At 35.6% G+C, this 17918-nt stretch overlaps 1 protein-coding gene across 7 annotated transcripts in view; it reads right to left on the bottom strand.

The window, feature by feature from the left end:
- The window catches only part of LOC126819077 (microtubule-associated serine/threonine-protein kinase 2), a 143385-nt gene that overhangs the window by 74571 nt on the left and 50896 nt on the right, over positions 1-17918 (bottom strand). For all 7 annotated transcript variants that reach the window (XR_008787902.1, XM_056100475.1, XM_056100476.1 and 4 more), the window contains 3 exons: positions 16742-16949; positions 16463-16554; positions 212-240 (listed from right to left, as the gene is read on the bottom strand). Coding sequence is in view for 6 of the 7 variants with exons in the window: in XM_056100475.1 (XP_055956450.1) it covers positions 212-240; positions 16463-16554; positions 16742-16949 (329 nt within the window). In the remaining variant the exon portion in view is untranslated. The remainder of the gene's footprint in view (positions 1-211; positions 241-16462; positions 16555-16741; positions 16950-17918) is intronic.

Here is a 17918-nt window from a genome sequence, read left to right as displayed (position 1 = left end):
TCCTCATTCACTTAGGGCTTTTACAGCAAGTTCCCTAGGAAACCATTGTCTGTAAAATCAACCTTGTAGAAGCAGAAGAAGAATCTTAACCTTGACTTTACATATGATTATGGCAACCACAACAACACTCATGGTATATAGAAATCTATTTATAGGAATAATAAGTACTACGGAAACCTTAATAAATATATTAAAATATTACGACACTTACCTTCCTTTACGGTGGACTGTTAAATCTTTCTGTAACGAAAAAATAAAAGTTCCCATTAGGATATTGGAAATTTTGTTAATCTTTAAACTATAATTCTGAGATCATTTCTGCCTCTTGTCTGTGAAGGGAGACAACTCTTATTTGTTTTTAGTTTGTCTTGGCCAGCATGTGATAATTGGTGGAGTGCCAAATTACATGTGTGTTTACAAGAACATTCTCGTCTCGGGTCATGTGTGGTGGGAAATGGTACAAATTATCGTGCTGACCGTTTTTTTTATTTATTTATTTATTCAAGTTTTAAAGTTACCAGAATTCAACATTTGCTCCGAGGGAGCAAAATGAGTTTATTTTCTTTACTATGAAATCTTGTGCACCTCAAGCCTACTTCTAAGAACAGATTAAACTGCCCCTGGGCAGCTAAATATTTGGGTGACTAAAAATGGTCATATCTCAAAGTCATATTGAATCGTGTTTGAATAGGTAACGAAATGATTTTCCCATCAGTCACCCTGTTAAAGCGACAATACTATATACCGGAAAACACTGAAAAACACTGGAAAACTACCGAAAAACATCATGTTATACTGAATACCAGAAAACACTGGAAAAACACTAAATACCGGAAAACACACTTTATACCGGAAAATACCCTAAATAGGTAACCCAGAGACTGGCACCCTAAATAGGTAACCCGGAGCCTGGTCCTCTGTGTGCCTGGGTTAGGGTTAGGGTTAGTTTCCGGTTTATAGTATACCCCTTCTCCGGGTTACTTATTTAGGGTGTTTTTCGGTATTTAGTGTGCTTTCTGGTATTTAGTGTTTTTCCGGTGTTTTCCGATATTCAGTATAACATGGTGTTTTCTGGTAGTTTTCCGGTATATAGTATAGCCCCTGTTAAAGAGAGAGAGAGAAATGGGGTTTAATGTCCTACTGTTCTGCTCCAAATTGGGCTAATGAAGACGGGCATACACCATACAGTGTGATATGAAGGAAATTTTGCCCGGACAGCGGCACTATGGCCTACTCTTATATCGAATTCCAACTGTCAAGGGATCTTTTTCGTGCCTGCCAATGTGTACACGGGACCTCGGTTTTTCATCCCATCTGAACAACTAGACAGCCCTCTATCCTACATCACTGACAAGGGAAAACTTTCTCGGCCAATGCTGGGATCGAACACTCGACCTCCAGGCTAGCAAGCCAGCATCTCAACCCACTTAGCCACCGTGACCAAAATAAAACAATCACCGTTAAACTAGACGCAAGTACAAATTAGATGATTTGGGGTGAGTTTATACAATTTTTCAAACAAACATTACATACTGAATGAATGTGAAAGAAATTAAAGCTAAATACACAAGATTAAATGGTACCGTTCTACAGTGAGCTAATTGCCGTCTTCATTAGCCCAGTCAGACCAGAAAAAAAAAGAAGTTTTACTAATCTAAATGAATCTGATTTAGTAATTAAACCAATTAGTAATTTACACCTATCTGGTACATGTATTCAATTCGTGGTCTAGATCGGAACTGATTTATTAATTAAACGGGCATTATGGAAGTTTAGGTAAAGAGCTGGCTGTTCTCACTATAATAGTTAAGGACAATGTAACAGGAGTATTCTGAAAATTTTAGTCAAATTGCTCCACTCTGATTGATTTTTAGGCCTAGCCTCGATCATCATTACTAAAGTCTCGATTATCCATTTTTTGGATTTAATCATCAATGAGCATTGAGCAGCAGATTTGATTCAAATCCAGAAAAAATCTGACGAATAAGATGGCATCGAGCATTGATTAAAGCCTTTTTATGTTAATTAATGTCTTATTTAAAATTTAGATAACATTTCAGGTCTAAAAAAAGACTTGCAATAGGCAGATTTAGCCTTTTGAATTAAATGATAAATAAGTTAAATTTATTGCACGGCTTTCGTGAGTTAACAGGTTTAACCAGAGGCCAAAAGGGTTAAACCTGTTAACGAATGAAGCATGCTATAAATGACTTGTAACATTGACAACTGCTCAACATGCTTGTTGTTATTGCACAGAAAACCCACCCCACTTCTCTATATGATTTTTACTAAAACTAGTGTAAACCAGCAAAAGAGTGCAATAACATTGAACACGTCTAGTTATTGCACGGTTAAGCTCCACCCAATCTACTAGAGGGAAAACAATCTGCATATTCAACGAAAAAAACAAAGGAAGATTTCCCATCCATGTTACAATTAATCTTATTAGCGTGGATTAAGCCATGAGAAATTTCATATTTTCCAAGAATGCAAATCATACATCGCTTATTTGCTTGTTTAAAAAATTCTACAGAATGCTGAAAAAAAAAACCTTTATTTTAATCCAAATCTTGCTATTTCAAAATGATCAATTTTCTCATAAAACCCAACATATAATGAACTAAAGACAAGCTACAAGTTTGAATATCAATTTTCAATAATGAATAAAATGGGGTTTAATATCCTGCTGTTCTGCTCCAACTGCGCTCATAAAATGGGGTTTAATGTCCTACTGTTCTGCTCCGACTGGGCTCATAAAATGGGTAGAGAGGAGGAGAGAGAGAGACAGAGAGAAACATCCACTCGACACAAACTAGATCATTTCGGGACTAACACATGGTTCAGTTTTATTTCAATAATTCGCTTGCGCGAAGGGGTCTTTAGCAGTGGGAGGAAACCGGAGGACCCGGATAAAACATACGAGGTTGGACAGGCAACCCTACTCCTTGCCACGTACAACCGGGGAATCGAAACCACGCAAGTTTACTCAATGACAGACCTTATCATACAGCGCGCACATGCTAACCATTTGGCCATCCACCCCCCCCTCGCTCATAATATAGAGTTTAATGTCCTACTGTTCTGATTGACTGGACTAATAAAATGGAGTTTAATGTCCTGCTGTTCCATTCCGACTGGCCTAATGAAGACGGTTTATCTATAGTCTATATGTCCATATTGATTATATGTAAGAAGATATTTATCCATTAATTAAACAGCCAGTAAGTCGAGATGAGCTGATTGAATTCACTTTTATGATCAACCGTAAGAATCTGATTATGGTCTTCTAGACGAGAGACAGGCATGATAATAATTCTCCGGATCTGTGCCTGTGTGTGAGATGAATTATTAAGTTGTTTTGTAGCACTCATGAAAGGAATCTCAAACTATATTTGACGTCTGCTACTCCTCTAATCAACACTTGACTACCCGTTAAATCATTAATCGACACCTAATTAAATCTGAGCACACCTCGTTAGAACCATACAGGTTCAAATGGTCACAAGAATAAACATGCTTGTGTTAGAGGGATTATTTAGCCCCGGAGACATTTAGAATTTATTGTTGAAATGAAAGCTAGGAGTGATAGCTCTCTCGTCTCTGCCTATTGATTGCAGATAGTTTTTTTCGGGCTTCACATGTGGCTTCACATGTTATAATATTAATTCCAGAAGAACCCACTAAACCCAAAACAAAACTGACAAGACAACCTACATAGACATTGCAAAACATAAACAAATGAAATGAAATGAAATGAAATGGGGTTTAACGTCCTACTGTTCTGCTCCTATACTGGGCTAATGAAGACGGGCATACGCCATACAGTGTGCTACGAGGGAAATTTTGCCCAGGCAGTGGCACTATCACCTACTCTTATATCGAGATCCAACTGCCACGGGATCTTTTACGTGCATTCCAATGTATACACAGGACCTCGGTTTTCCGTGTCATCCGAAGGACTAGACAGCTGTCCTTGTAAGGACCTCCGTCCTGCATCACTGACAAGGGGTAACCACGCCTAATATTAAATCAAGTGAATGAATCGGGGGAGGGGGGCAGTGGTAAGCATCCACTGTACTGTACAGAACCGGGTCTGTAATGATACAGGATAGACTGAAAATGAAAAAAAGATTTTACAAGAAATATGCAACAGGAATAATGTGTCCAATCGGAACAGAAACCCTCCAAATCGGGGGAGGGGGGCAGTGGTAAGCATCCACTGTACTGTACAGAACCGGGCCTGTAATGATACAGGATAGACTGAAAATGAAAAAAAGATTTTACAAGAAATATGCAACAGGAATAATGTGTCCAATCGGAACAGAAACCCTCCAAATAATTTGTAAATATGTTAAAATTTATATTTTTCATAATGTATCTTTAATATGGTTCAATATCATCTTAATAATCCGCTTGCGCGTACAGGTCTTTAGCAGTGGGAGGAAACCGGAGGACCCGGAGAAAACCCACGAGGTTGGACCTAATTCTTGTCACGTACAAGTGGAGAATCGAAACCTCGCCACTTGACTCAATGACAGGCCTTATGATCTAACTTGTACATGTTAACCATTCAGCCATCAAACCCCCCTGTGTAATCTTTAAATAAATAAAAAGAGAGAGAGAGAGAGAGAGAGAGAGAGAGAGAGAGAGAGAGAGAGAGAGAAATGGGGCTTAACGTCCACTCGACACAAACTAGGTCATTTCGGGACTAACACATGGTTCAACTTTATTTCAATCATTCGCATGCGCGTAGGGGTCTTTAGCAATGGGAGGAAACCGGAGGACCCGGAGAAAACCCACAAGGTTGGACAAGCGACCCTACTCCTTGTCACGTACAACAGAGGAATCGAAACCCCGCCAGTTGACTCAATGACAGACCATATGATACAGTGCACGTGCTAACCATTCAGCCATCCTGTGTAATCTTTAAATAAATAAAAGCCATTGATTATATAACTAAACTTATTATCACGCTATATTTAATTATTTATCGTCAAGTATAAACACAATCACATTTAAGATATTTCTTTAAGAAAACGCAAAATACAGCTGAGATTTCAAAGATAAGTAGAAATATCGATTATAACAAAACTTTCTTTCCTTGTTGACAAAAAGAGAGAAATGGGGTTTAAAGATACATTGTGTAAGATTTAGATAAAGAGCTGACCATTCTTGCTATAATAGCTCAAAAATAGATAATGTAAAATGAAAATATTGAAAATTTCATTCAAATTACTTCATTCTGAGCCAAGTTATCACTGTTTGTAGTTTTGACAAGATGTGTGCATAGTGGTAATCAGGGCACTGGTATATTCGAGACTTAGCCCCGCTTTCCCATTTTTAAATTAAATTTTTAAATGGCGAACCGTTCTAATCTAGTTAATATCTCGAGTATCCGATGCCATCGAGAGTTGATTATGGTCTTGATCAATAATTAATGTCTAATTAATAACTTAGATAACATTTCAGGCCTAAAGAAAGACCTGCAATAGACAGATTTAGCTCTTGCATAGTGTATATTTGACGTCCACTCGACATATACTATGTAATTTCGGGACTAAGATGTTAGGTACAATTTGATTTCAATAATTCGCTTGCGTAGGGGTCTTTGGCAGTCGGAGGAAACTGGAGGACCTGGAGAAAACCTTAATCGATGTCACTTGACAGAATTTATGATCCAAAGTGATCTGTCATCCCCGTCTACTCATCCAGTTACACCGGGTCGTACGCGGCTCTTTTCCTACTATTTCAAGATTAACCTAACAATATTCTGGAAAACAGGCCATAATTGAGTAAAAAATATTAACGTAATATACTCCGCAACACAAACTTGATCTGCCCTTTAACACCCATGACGTACATCAGTGCTTGCTTTCCTATTATTACAATTAAAGACGAAGAAAGGAATTATTGATTATAAATTTGCTGACCATCAAAGATGATCTACCACTCCCCTGCCCTGCACCCCTCCAATTACATTCCTATTATTTCAATTAGAATACGAGATGAATAATAGAACCATTGATTGTTAATTATAAGTAGCTGACCATCATCAATAAAGAAGATATACGTCATGTCATCTGTTTCCTCCCCACACACTCCTACACAACCATCCAGTTAAAGAGAGAGAGAGAGAAATGGGGTTAAAGTCCACTTGACACAAACCAGGTCATTTTGGGACTAACATATGGTTAAATTTTATTTCAATAATTCCCTTCCACGTAAGTGTCTTTAGCACTGGGAGGAAACACGAGGACCCAGAGAAAACCCACGATGTTGGACAGGTGACCAAATTCCCTGTCACGTAGGCTACAACCGGGGAATCGAAACCATGCTTGTTGACTCAATAACCATTCAACCAACCAATCCACCAATCTAGTTAATGAAACCATTGATTGTTAACTGACAATCATCAAAGAAGATTTAAGCTACATGTACCTATTTATAATTAATATTGTCATTACTTCATCTCTCATATTGTAATTAAAGGTAATAACTGGGTTTTTTTTTATATTAATATTATTATTACAGCATATTTATAGTGTGCCCTTTAATATATCATGTTCAGAGGCACTTTACAAATTGACAATATAATCATAAAAAAACAAAAAGATTATGGACATGTTAACGATTGTATACAGAGTCAGTTAAAAGCCTGCTTAAATAAATGTGTTTTAAGTTGTTTTTTTAAAAGAATATAGAGATGTACAACATCTTAAAACTAAATGGTAGATTATTCCATAAAACAGGTGCTTGAAAAATTAAAGACAGCTAACTTTAAGAGACTAGTTGAACATTTATGGGCTTTAAAGGTAGTTTATCTAATGTACGTAATGTTTGGCCAGGCCCCAAGTTCACAAAGCATTCTCAGACTTAAGTTAAGAATTTACTCAACTTTCAATCACTGTTTATGAGAAATATCTTTGATCCAGAAACACAAGACTTTGTACATAGGTTCTTATTGATGTATTTGATACAATATTGAGTAAATTCGTAACTTAAGTCTGAGAATGCTTTGTGAAATTGGAGCCTGGTGTATAAAGTTCTAAAAGATCTGAGAGGTAAACAGGAGCTAAATTATTTATACATTTAAAAGTAAGTAATAAAACCAATTCTACAGGTCATCATAAAGCATGTTTTATCTTCAAAAAGGAGTTAGTAAAACATGTTAAATCTTTTAACCCTTGTTAATTACTGATGTCCTTTGAATGTATGTTTATTTGCCATTTTGTTTTCTTTTTTATTTGATATTTGTCCATTATAAGCTTATAAATGATATATATGCACTTTTTAAATATTGTTACAGTGTAGTTGCTAGTTTTATAGAGTAGGAGGGACATGTTGAAAATTAGAACTCTCGTACTAAGTATATTCCCTCAGAAAATAAAGTCATTATTATTATTATTATGGCACTTGCCTGACATCAAGAAGGAAACAAACAGGTGTGAAATTTAATCTGGATGTAGGTAACAATCCTGGCTGTACTTGTAGATAACTTATCGGTGGTCTAACACCCCCTCATATCGTCAAGGTTACTATAACTAAGAACAGTACTTTATAATCAACATGTGTTAAAGGCATGCCATGTAACCTGATATAGAACAACATGGCACTATAACCAGTTTTAAATTGATGGATAATATAACACTTTATTTATCAAATAATCATAACTTGAAATAGATCATATTTCAAAAGAGGGACTAAGGCATTTGTCAATGTATTTAGGGTTCAGAGAGAGAGAGAGAGAGAGAGAGAGAGAGAGATGAAAGAGATTTCACTTGAACAATTAGGTCATTTTGGGACTAACATATGATTTCACTCATTCACTAGTGTTTTTCAGGGAATCCAGTATTTTTCAGAGTCTCTACTTTCAATACATACTTTTATTGGAAATAAATTAATTACTCTATTAATATTTTTACGTGGGAATGTATGTTAAGTAATTACATTGTCAAATACAATTCCAAACATATTAATTATGGTAGTCAAAATAAACATTGCCTACTGCTAATGGGATATTTTCTCTAAAATCATCATCATTAATTTTAAGGGCTGCTATTTTTGAGTTTAACCTTATATGAATATTACAACATCATCATTAATAATTTTAAGGATGGCTATTTTGAATTCAACCTTATCAATATTACTAAATCAACATTATTAATTCAAGCACGGCTATTTCTGAGATTAACCTTCTACTGGACGTTATTTCTAACTTGTAACCTGGATGTTATTTCTAACATGTAAAGATCACGTTTTTATACAGGATGTATGACATCACAGAGTTTACGGATGTGCCAGATTTCGGCCAACTGCTTCAAACAATGGATTAACATAACATACTTCCATTGGCAGATGGTTTGAATTTTTTAAAAATATTTAGTTCAGAAGTGAATTTATGACTAATATCCAGCATGCGGCAATTGTACGAACGGGACATTCAAAATTTTTCAGGCAGTTTTAAATTACTGGTAATCATGCATTATTTGCATTTTACTTAAAATAACAATTTCGCATCACTTAATCAACGCTAATATTTGATTATTTGATATCTAATTAAGAAAACAAAATAAAAATACTATATAATGTCCCAGCTTGGATTCAATCGGATAAAATTTGAAACAGGCCTACCAATAATTTTTCACGGACAACAAATTGACAGCAAGCTTATTAAACAGCAAATTGTCAATTCAACATAAATGTTGTAAACACTGGCAGACTTGAACCAATATTTGACTGATATTAATCCCTTTTAGAGATTTATTTTTCACAAGATTGTAGTCAACAAGTGATTGCTTCTAGTGCATTAGGACTTAAACCCTGTTTAAATTCTGTCTGTTAAACCTATCAAAACAGTTACATGTATCTAGGGTAAATTGTCTGGAATTGTTTAGCATTATTAACAGCAGGTTTGTAGGAAGAAGTACTTCCTCAACCTTGGCAATAGTTTCAGGGTAATTAAGATAACATTTTGTGACATGACCCAACAACTAAATCACACCACAAACATCACTAAAGAGTGGAAAATAAGAGAGAGAGAGAGAGAGAGAGAGAGAGAGAGAGAGAGAGAGAGAGAAATGGGGTTTAACTCCACTCGACACAAACTAGGTCATTTCGGGACTAACATATGGTTTAATTTTATTTCGATAATTTGCTTGCGCGTAGGGGTCTTTAGCAGTGGGAGGAAACCGGAGGACCCGGAGAAAACCCACAAGGTTGGACAGGCGACCCTACTCCTTGTCACGTACAACCGGGGATTCAAAACCACGCCAGTTGACTCAATGACAGGCCTTATGATACAGCACGCAGTGTTAACCATTCGACCATCCACCCCACCCAACCACCACCCTCGCGAGAGAGAGAGAGAGATGGTTCAATTTTATTTCAATAATTCTATTGCACATAGGGGTCTTTAGTAGGAGGAAACCGGAGGGCCCGGAGAATACCCATGAGGTTGGACTGGCGATCCTACTCCTTGTCACATACATCCGGGGAATCGAAACCATGCCAGTTGACTCAATGACAGACCTTGTGATACCAAGTGCATGCGCTGACCATTCGGCCATCTCCAACCCCCTACTACAGATATGGAATTAATAAAACTTTGACCAGGCAGTGGCACTATGGCCTACTCTTATATCAAATTCCAATTGCCAAGTGATCTTTTACATGCATGCCAATGTATACACAGGACCTTGTTTTTTCATCCCATCCAAACGACCACTGACAAAGATGGAACCACGGTAGAAAATCCTACAGGACCTGGTTCAACCCCAGGACCTCCTGGTTAGTGAGCCAGTCCCTTATGGAACCACTGCGGCTCTAAAAGCAAAAACAGTTTTCATAACGAATAATGATACACATTGATAAATAGCATACAGTCGATACTCAATACTTTAATAAATTATCAGATAGTTGTTGTTTTTTTTATTCCAGGACAATTATTTTGCTCATGTCAGATCATTTTTATTCACCGAGATCAAATTCTAATTCTACTGCCGTAAAAAGCTGTGTACTGAGAATAGAATCAGAATGAGATTTCTATATAGTTAGATGTCCATATCATTAGATTAACATGAAACCATGAATAGAAATACTGTATTGATAAATGGTGGAGAGAACATGATTCTTAGTCTAACTATTGGGTTGGATGTTATAATACATTGAACAGTATTTAAAGATACGTTCCCCCAAACATTATTCTTGGTCTAATACAGTGATTCTCAACCAGCGTGCCACGAGATCTTCCTAAGTGTGCCGCAAAATTTTGAACGGCATACTAAGAAAATGTGAAAACCCATGTGATCCCAATTGAGTATTCACTGGTGTCTACTAATAAGTTCATAGTCATTTAATTTGCAAAATTCAAATATTTTTTATATATATATTTAATCAGGTGTGCCGCTATTTTTTCATGTGTTCCAAGGTGTACCGTTGGCATAAAAAGGGTTGAGAACCACTGGTCTAATAAGTATTATGAAACTGTATTTCATTTGGATTTTATTTAAAGACATGCTCCCTCAAATATAATTAGTTTGGCCTAAAATATAATTAGTTTGAATGTTATTTAAAGACACACACTCTCAAATATAATTAGTTTGGCCTTAAATATAATTAGTTTGGATGTTATTTAAAGACATGCTCCGTGAAATATAATTAGTTTGGCCTCAATGTTATTTAAAGACATGTTCCCTCAAATATAATTAGTTTGGCCTCAAATATAATTAGTTTGGATGTTATTTAAAGACATGTTCCCTCAAATATAATTAGTTTAACCTCAAATATAATTAGTTTGGCCTCAAATATAATTAATTTGGATGTTATTTAAAGACATGTTCCCTCAAATATAATTAGTTTAACCTCAAATATAATTAGTTTGGCCTCAAATATAATTAGTTTGGATTTTATTTAAAGATATGCTCTCTCAAATATAATTAGTTTGGACATTATAAAACAGGAATCTTTTACGTGGACACATCTTGTCAAAACTACAAACATCGATAACTTCGCTCAGAATAAAGAAATTTGAATGAAATTTTCAATACTGGTATATTCATTTTGCATCACCTATTTTTCAACTATTAATGCAAATTGAATGGTCAGCTTTAAACTGGACACAAGTACAAATTAGATGATTTTTAGTGATTTTAAAATATTTTTTTTACAAATTTTTAAACAAAGATTTGATATTGAATGAATGTGAAAGAAATTAGTGCTAGATATACAAGATTAAATGATACCCGGGTTACAGTGGTAGACGCTATTATACAAAACTAGACAATTGAAGGCAGGCCAGCCGGGTTACAATGTAGATCGCTTAGTGATGATGTTTGAACAATATTTACAAAAATCGAAAAGAAAAGTAAACGAGTTTAGGTTACAAAATCTCCATCTGTGTGTTTTATCTGGGTATTTATAACAATAGATGACATTTTGAACAGGTAATGATGAATGGAAAGAAGCAGACAACTTGCTAATTAAATTCTGCCACCGCAAACTTTACACATTTAGAGACAGACGTGTCAATACCCAACTCAACTGAATTATATCTCAAACAACAAAAGCCCAATAAAACTCCAAACGTACCACGAAATTTCATTAGTAACAGTATACTATTGGCTTAAATAAAATTGTTGAACTTTTCGCAAACAATATCGACTTTAGTTTCTATTAAATTTTTTCCCTGGTTGTATGTGACAAGGAGTAGGTTAGCCTGTCCAACCTTGTGGGTTTTTTACGGGTTTTCCTGTTTCCACCCACTGCTAAAGATCCCTAAATGCAAGTGAAGAATTGAAATAAAATTGAACCATGTGTTAGTCCCTAAATGACCTAGTTTATGTCAAGTGGACGTAAAGCACCATTTCTCAATCTCTTTGTTAGATTTCTCTAAAGACTTACCACCCCCAAAACAAGCAAATTTAAAGGATTTTTTTTTTTGTTTTATACTTCATTTGTATGAAGATGTTGGTTGCTTTTGTGGGGTCTCATATAAAATTATTAATAAGACATTTGTTCACATGTCTAGTCTATAATCGACTTTCGATACCATAGAACGGATGGGATTGGGATATTAAACATGCATTATGCAAGAGCAAAATCTGCTTATTACAAGTCTTTCTTTAGGCCTGAAATGTTATCTAAATTATCAATTAGACATTATTAACTTATCCAGACCATAATAAACTCTCGATGTCAAGGCTAGCCTTCGATGTTGGCTGGATTAGATTCCTATATGCCGCTTAACGGCCATTGATAATTAAATCAAAACAGTGGATAATCGAGACTATGCTGTTTATATTAATGATTTTAGTAATGATGACCGAGACTATGCGAAAATTTCACCCGCTTCGTTCTCGGCTCATAGTGGATCAATTTGACTGAAATTTTCAGCAAATTACCTTTACACTATCTAGTTTTTAACTATTATAGCGGGAACTGCCAACTCGTTATCGAATCTCCCATAATGTATCTTTAAAGGAGATAAATCGCTAATATTTGGGATCTAGAAATTGACACAGCTGGGCCGCAACGCATATAATAATGTAATATGAATGTATATAAACTGATTTACATTCAATCGTTTCCGTTTTTACTGCAATTTTTAATCAGTTATGTTCGCCAAAATATGTCAGTAGTCCCAATCGAATGGCAATCTCTAGCGTTTGGTTATTCCAGTCTACACCGATAGTATTTATTGCGCATGCTCTCAAGATAAGAATATTGCATCACCGTCACATGACTTGTGGAATATGTCTAGCCTCGTTCTTCAAGTCCCTTGCTACAAATGGCACTGAAATGTACCAATGGTAAAATGTTTATTTTATCTTAAATATTGGATATCAAAAGCACATCCTTTCCTGGTAAAATCACAATATCAATGTTGATTTAAATTGAAAAATAATTCATGTTTTCAATGTCAAAGACTGTGGACAATATTGAATTAGAGACTTAGCTACTTTAAGAGGCGGTCTAGTGTACATGTAAACATACACGCATAAAAGAACCCTTGGCAGTTGGAATTTGAAATAAGAGTAGGCGATAGGAAAAATTTCCCTTATAGCAAATTGCATGGCGTATGCATGCCAGTCTTATTTAGCCAGTCTTGTTCAGAGAAGTAGGAAGTTAAACCCTATTTCATATTAGCAATACGATGATGGCACAATATAATATTACATATACATCATAAATGACATATTACAGGAAATTACTTATCGATTTTTATATCATATAGCCTGTTTTCAGTCATATAGCCTGTTTTCAGTTTATTTAATAAATTTTAAGCTTTAAATTATTTATGTATGTTTTTTTTTTGTTTTTTTTTAACCGTAATTTCATATCTTATTTTTGATAGATTTTTTTTTTTTTTAAACTATAATCTTTAGACCTTTGTATTTTAAACTTTAATTTATGACCTTTGTATTTGAAACTGTAATTAATGACCTTTGTATTTGAAACTGTCATTTCTGGTCCTTGTTTTTCCTAGACTTTGTGTTTGAAACAATAACTTTGATCTTGTATTTGGAACTAGAGTTCTAGAGTCCTTTATTCAGTTGATTCCTGCCCAGAAATCACGTAAAACTGGCTAATATGAAGGTCACAACAAGGCTTTGAACAAAATGGTCAAAATAACGAACTGGCGAGGAATTACTAACAAGGTTGATTGGTACTTTGTATAAAATAATCCTCACTTCACAAAACCATCGACGAAATGATTAGTATGTGATTCAGTCTTTTTAACAATCTAAATTGAAGGGCTGTGGTTGTTCGTGAAGAAGAAATAATTTTATTATTTAATTTGGTCCGAGTAATTTGTGAGAAGATAAAATAGCCTGTATGTGGAAACATGACTTGATTGTGAAATCTTGCCGTATTCCTGAAAGCACCAGACATTATCAATTGATCTTAATTCTACTCTAAATAATTCACCTCACCACCAGAAGCAACCATGTCAATATTAATATTTTTCTAGACAAATCTTAATTTACCCGTATTTAAGAGACATCTGCGATCACAGACAATTGTTCGAAAATATATTTCCTCTTTTAAGAGAGTGAGTGAGTGAGAGAGAGAGAGAGAGAGATGGGTTTTTTTGCCACTTGCGAGAAACTAGGTCATTTCGGGACTAACATATGGTTCAATTTTATTTCAATAATTCGCTTTCACGATGGACCTGGAGAAAACGCATGAGGTTGGACAGACGACACCACTCCTTGTCACGTACAATCCGGGAATCGAAACCACACCAGTTGACTCAACGACAGACCTTATGATACAACAAGCACACGCTAACTATTCGGCCATCCAAACTCACTCCTCTTTTAAGACTTTATATTAGCAATAATAATATTTCGGCAGATAAAATCATAAATGTCATTCAGCAGACCAACACCCTCAAGGTTGGTCGCATCATTGCTACATGTAGGTTTTTCTCCATTTTATTATTAGTTTGTTTTTCATTTTGAACGAGGGGGGTTGGATGGCCGAATGGTTAGCCAAATGGTTAGCGTGTGCACAAAGTATCATAAGGTCTGTCATTGGGTGAACTCTCGTGGTTTCGATTGCCCGGTTGTACATGACAAGGAGTAGGGTCGCCTGTCCAATTTATTGTTTTTCCTCCCATTGAGTCAACTAGCGTGATTTTGATTCCCCAGTTGTACGTGACAAGGAGTAGGGCATTCTTCAGGTCCCCCGGTTTCCTCCCACTGCTAAAAACCCCTACGTGCATGCGAATTATTGAAAAAAATTGAACCATGTTAGTCCCGAAATGACATAGTTTGTGTCGAGTGGACATTAAACCCCATTTCTCTCTCTCATCTTGAATGAGGAGGCCTGTATCATTACAGACCCGAGACTGTACAGAACAGTGGACGCTTAATTTACTTGATATATGTACGGTAGTTGTTTATTGCTTGCAATGTCTGGGGGCTACTAGTCCAAAATTGAAAACAATACGCTCAAATTAATCTATTGTCGAGGTGGGTCAATTTGAATTAAGATTAATACACTTGAATTAATCTGATGTAGGAGTGAGGATGAATCGGGGTGATATGAAATAAAAATAATACACTCATGTATGAGTGCAGATGAATCGGACGATTTGAAATAAAAATAATACACTCTAATTAATCTGATGTATGAGTGAGGATGAATCCGGGTGACATGAAATAAAAATAATACAATGTAATTAATTTGATGTATGAGTGCGGATGAATACACTGGAATTACAATAATATTTTAAGTCTGGAGCAAATGAATCAAATGCAAGAACAGATTGCAAATGTCAAGTTTCAAAACCAATCTAGACATCTCGTCTTATTTAAACTTATTGTATTTTGTTAGTTCAATGATTTTTGTCATGATTATTATGTCACAAGCTATAAACGTGTCTCAATGAAACATTATCAAGTGATGAACAGGACAATAAATTCACTTCCCACTATATGTTTTCCACGATCAGACTGCAAGTGAAAATAAACGAAGAAATTGCAGGAGTGTGGAATATTGAGTAACGCTTCAATAGCAAGTAATTGCCGTTTCACATCTCAGACTGTGTAATTATTATTGTAGGTTTTATAATGATAATATAGGGAATTGGGTGAAACGTTTCAATAATATAGCTTAACATACAAATCAAATGAAATGGGATGCTCAGACTGGGCTAATTAAAAGGGTTATTTTGCTCGGACAACAACGCTACGACCTACTCTTCGCATTAGAACTGTCCAGACTTCTCTTACATCTTATTCATTGAGCCACTGCAGCTCTGCTTGATATAATTTCAAGAATGTTACGAATTAACTCCTTACTAAAACTAAAATTGGTGGGCAGAAGAATCCCTACAACAATGTGGGTTAGCGTTTATCTCAGTGATGGAAGCAGTCCTCGGAAAATAATCAGGAGAAACAATCCCCTAGCAAATCCGTGTAGAGGACCAGAAAGCATTTATTCTAGGACAGGGTTAGCGTGTATCTCCGTGATGGAAGTAGTCCTCGGAAAATAATCAGGAGAAACAATCCCTTAGGAACACTGTGCAGAAGATCAGAAAGCATTTATTACAGGACATGGTGATAAAGGGCTGCCACACGAATAAATACTCTTAAATCAAATTAATCTTTTGTCTGATCAGAGAGAGAGAGAGATATGGAGTTTAACGTCTACTCGACACAAACTAGGTCATTTCGGGACTAACATATGGTTTAATTTTATTTACATAATTCGCTTGCGCGTAGAGGTCTTTAGCAGTGGGAGGAAACCGGAGGACCCGAAGAAAACCCACGAGGTTGGACAGGCAACCCTACTCCTTGCCACGTACAACCGGGGATTCGAAACCACGCCAGCTGACTCAATGACAGACTTTATGATACAGCGTGCACACGCTAACCATTCAGCCATCCAACCCCCCTGTCTGATCAGACATTTTGGTTTTATATTGAATGTGAAAAATTCAACTTGCCTTACTTACCAGAGTTGCCGTTAACGATGGTGCCGATTGTCCTAAAATGGTATTCTTCATCCGCAGCAAGTTAGTTGGTTCCAAACTTAATGCCCCAACAGCTGCAAAGTAAATAAAGCAGAGGTGAATTAAAGCAAGAGAGTTTAACGTCCACTTGACACAAACCACGTCATTTGGGGACTAACATATGGTTCTATTTTATTTCAGTAATTCACTTGCGTGTAGTGGTCTTTAGCAGTGGGAGGAAACCGGAGGACTCCTTTAACAAAATAATACAATATAACTTACTGTGTCCAAGATGCGTGTTAGGTACGATGGGATTGGGTTGACCAGTCGGCGTTGATGGCATACTCTCACGTCGCCTCTGTTTAGCATCTTCTGATAATGTCCGCTGCAGACGGCGAAGACTACTGGGTAATCCAAATGGCAAATCATTTGATTTCTTCAACAAAGGTGATGGCAGTGGAGATGGAGATAGAATAGGAACGAAATCAGACTGAAAAAATAAAAATATTCAAAGTAAATACACACGTTAATTAATTGATCTTATGTGAACAATCCCCAGCATAAGCAGGCCTGGACTTAAGGCACCTGTCACAGATTTTAGTAATATTTTCTGACAATAATATAATCTCTTGTACATGTAAATACAGTTGTTATTCGTAGATTAATTAAAACTGTATACATTTGTTAATTTTACACCAAACCAGATACTTTTGTTAAAAACCAACATTCAAATATTTCATAAGTAATATTTGATCATTGATATCAATTATCACATCAATCATCACTAATATCAAATATCAGATCACTGTCATACATGTACATATGATCTGTAATATCAGACTGTCATATTTATGATCAGTGATATCAATTATCACATCAGTCATCAGTAATACCAAATACATGTATCACATCACTGTCCTATGTCATTGTCATTGTCATATATATGATCAGTAATATCACACAACTGTCAAATATATGATCCGACAGTAAATATCACATGACTGTCAACCTAACATCAGTTATATCAAATCACTGTAATCACTGATATCAGTAATATAAAATCACTATAATTACTTATATCAGTAATATCAAACCATTGTCATCACTGATATCAGTAATATCAAATCACTGATATCAATAACATATCAAATCACTGTCATCACTGATATCACTGATATCAAATCACTGTCATATGATTAGTAATATCAAATCACAGTCAAATGATTAGTAATATCAAGTCACTGTCACATGATCAGTAATATCAAGTCACTGTCACATGATCAGTAATATCAAATCACTGTCACATGATTAGTAATATTAAATCACTGTCAAGTGATCAGTAAATTCAAATCACTGTCATGTGATTTCTAAGTTCAAATCACTGTCATATGATTACTAATATCAAATCACTGTCACATGATCAGTTGTCAAATCACTGTCACATGATTAGTAATATCAA

Source organism: Patella vulgata, chromosome 4, assembly GCF_932274485.2.
Source record: "Patella vulgata chromosome 4, xgPatVulg1.2, whole genome shotgun sequence".
Taxonomy (NCBI): Eukaryota; Metazoa; Mollusca; class Gastropoda; family Patellidae; genus Patella; species Patella vulgata.
This window is presented reverse-complemented; position numbering and strand designations above follow the sequence as displayed.